Source organism: Hyperoodon ampullatus (assembly GCF_949752795.1).
Source record: "Hyperoodon ampullatus genome assembly, chromosome: 12".
Taxonomy (NCBI): Eukaryota; Metazoa; Chordata; class Mammalia; order Artiodactyla; family Ziphiidae; genus Hyperoodon; species Hyperoodon ampullatus.
Genome location: NC_136925.1, coordinates 86,774,463 through 86,777,525, shown reverse-complemented (window position 1 = coordinate 86,777,525; position 3,063 = coordinate 86,774,463). Strand labels below are relative to the sequence as shown.

General features: G+C 63.1%; 1 protein-coding gene across 1 annotated transcript; it reads left to right on the top strand.

Annotated features, from left to right (window-relative positions):
- Positions 1–1,037, top strand: PRR18 (proline rich 18; the record flags this gene model as incomplete). Its single annotated transcript, XM_079716252.1, has 2 exons — positions 1–84; positions 182–1,037. Exon 2 carries the CDS (start codon positions 213–215, stop codon positions 1,035–1,037), a length of 825 nt encoding a protein of 274 aa, XP_079572378.1. The 5' UTR covers positions 1–84; positions 182–212.
- Positions 1,038–3,063: the final 2,026 nt, after the last annotated feature.

Genomic DNA, 3,063 nt, shown 5'->3' with positions numbered 1-3,063 from the left:
AAGGAGGGAGGGGTGCCTTGGCGAGAAGCCCTGGGTGTGGACGCCGGGACGTGAGGAAGCCGGAGATGCTGCGGCCGGACCGAGGTGGGTGCGGAGCGAGGACGAGGGCCCGACCCCGGCCACCCACGGGGAGGGCGCCGGGCCCCGCGCACCGGGACTAAAGCCGCCCCTCTCCTTCCAGGGCGCTGACGACCCGCCGGCCTGGCAGCACCATGCCGTTCCCGCCCCTGCCAACGCCGCCGCCCACCCCCGCTCCGGGGGTCCCGGCCGCGCGCCCGCCGCCCCGGAAGCCGGGCGTCCCCCGCAAGGCGGCCGTGCCCGCCTGCGCCCCGCCAGGGCCCTTGCCGCCCGCCGCGGCCGCGGAGAAGAAGAGGCGGCCCCCCGAGCGACCCCCGGTGCTGCTGTCCAGCTCCTGGCCCTCCGCCACCCTGAAGAGGCCGCCGGCCCGCCGCGCCCCCGGCCCGGGCTCCCCGCGCGCCCCGCCCCCGACCGCGCCCGGCCGCCCGCGCGCCCCGGCCCCGTGCGCGTCCCGGCCGGCCGGCTCCGGCGACGGTCCCGCGGGGACCGCCACCTCCGGGGCCGGGCCCGACGCCGCCCTGCGCTTCTCCCTGAGCCTCACGCCCGAGGCCGTGCTGGTCATCCAGCGGCGCCACCTGGAGAAGCAGTTGCTGGCGCGTGCCCGTCGGGCGGCGCCCGCGCCCTCGGCCGACGCCGGGCGCCCGCTTGCCCCCTGGCCCCGGGCCCGGGCCGCAGGCCTCGGCCGCCGCCCGCCCCTGCCCGGCGCCCCGCTGCTGCCCGGCGGCCTGCAGGGCCCCGACCCCGGCCCGCGGCCCGCTGACCTGCGCCCGCTGCTCAAGGTGTCGCTGCTCAATGAGCGGCACAAGTACGACGACGTGGAGTACGAGGAGGAGGCCGCGGCCGCCGACGAGGGCCTGGTGCGCAAGTGCACCGAGTGGCTGCGCGGCGTGGAGTCGGCGGCCGCCGCGCGCGACCGGGCGGGGCCCCTGGACGCGCTGCCGCACCTGAGCTCGCTGTGACCGCGCCCCCGGGGAGACTCGGCCTCGCTGATGCGCCGCGCCCCTCCCGGGAGCCGAGGGGCCCACGCGGGACACGGCTCGCCTCTCCGACCCGCGGCCCACCTCCCGCGGGGGGCGGACGGCCGCCGACCTCTCCCTGCCGCACGCCGGGGCCTGCGGGTCTGCCTTGTGCACCTGCGGGCCTCTTCCACGCCCACAGGTGTCCTTGGGGCTCGTGGTGGGGGGGGGATGAGCGGGGGTGAAGGTGCCTCTCAGCTCCCACTCCTAAGGTTCGCGTAGGTCCCGGAGACCCTCTGCGGGGCGCGGGACCCGGCGTGTGGGTGTCGCTCTGCGGGTGCGCGACACCAGGTGCCCTGGTCCGAGCAGTGGGTGACAGCCACGTGTGGGTGCGGGGCGAACCAGGAGGGTGGCCGTCTGGTGCAGAGCTGGACACGGTGCTGCACTTAGGATTTTGTTTCTCCTGAGTAGAAACATGTCCCGGTGACTGGAAGGTCTGGGGGCTCAAGTGAACCGAACTTCCCAACGGGAAGGGGGAGGGTAGTGACCACCAGGAAGGTCCGCCTGGAGAGTGGGTGCTGTGACGGGCACAGTGCTCTGTGGTCACAACACTGACTCGGGGCTTTCGAGCCCACACGTGCTCACACATGCTCACACTCACACTGGTTCACATTTATGCTCTTGCTCGCAGTGCTCTCTCCACTCACAAAGCTCACGCACGCGCGCACACACGACTTTCTGAAGCACAGCTGCGGGAATTGTTTTCAGCGTCTGGGGTAAGGTGTGAGCCGGAGCGAGGCTCAGCTTCTGGAAAATGCATCCTCTGTACTTGAAGTGCTGCTCACAAATGTCTTTTGTGCTACAGAAGGGAAGGGTAGCCAGAGGGAGGGGACAAAGTGCAGAGAGCTGGACCCAGACGCAGGACGAGATGTGCCGGGCCAGAGAGCCACTTGTTTAGGGAGAAAAGGAGGGAGTGCAGAGCAGATGTGTGTTTTCAGTATTTTTCATCGCTGTGTGAAGATCAGTGACATGGTGGCTTTGTACAGTTGTATATAGTGATTTGAGAAAAGGAAATTTCTATTATTTGAACAAAGGGTAAGACTCCTCTGCCTTTCAGGAGTCACACTCTTCCCCACTAACTCCAGGCTGATTTCTAGATTTTTTTGTTTCCATGCATCTATTTCACTCGAAGGTTGAGAAGGGGGGAAAATGTTATAATCAGATAAAGCTCGTTATAGAAGAGTGTAATGTATTACCTCAATTTTGGACTTATTTTGTAAAAGTTAATAACTAGTTCAATGTTTATCTCATTAGACTTTAATGCGTCAAGTCTTGATTATATTTACACTGAAGCTTTACATTTTTAAAAACCAGTTTGTATTTTTCTTGTGGAGATCTTTGCTCTAATCTCGCTCTCTCGGGCCAGGCACAAATCTCGCTAGACATGGAGCATCTAATTTTGTGGGAGCTGGATCAGCCGCCAGATGAGATGCAAAACCAAATACCCCGCCCACTGAATAGTTTGCCTCCTGTTTGAATGCACAGAGCTAGACTGTCTTTTATTTTAAATGAGTGTATTACTACCAGAGACAAAGTCAGCAATCGTTCGGAGGTGAAATTAAGACACGTGTCTCATGAATGCTCCGGGCACCCGCGGTGGCGTCTGCAGAGCTGGGTCCTGGGGGAGAAATGAAAGCTCATTCTGGACGTCAACCAGCAGGTTGAGAGTGAACTGTGAGTTCAAGGTGGGCAGAGTCGTAACTTGGTCTCATTTGCACTTAGTGCAAATACCGGTGATTAAGTAAGAGGCCCAGGGTCCTGCCCATCGTGACGATTACATTTTAAAGACTTTCCTAAAGGAATCGACGTTTGCAGAGCGTCTTTCCGCGTCTGCCCGTGTGTGTCTGGGTCCTGCTGCTGGTCATGCGTGGTCTCTGTGCCCCTGTGTTATCCTTTTGTCTGTTTCCCTCTCCTCACCCTCCCCCCTTCTCTGGGCTCCTAGCCCCATCTCGCTCTTAACTGGCAGCAG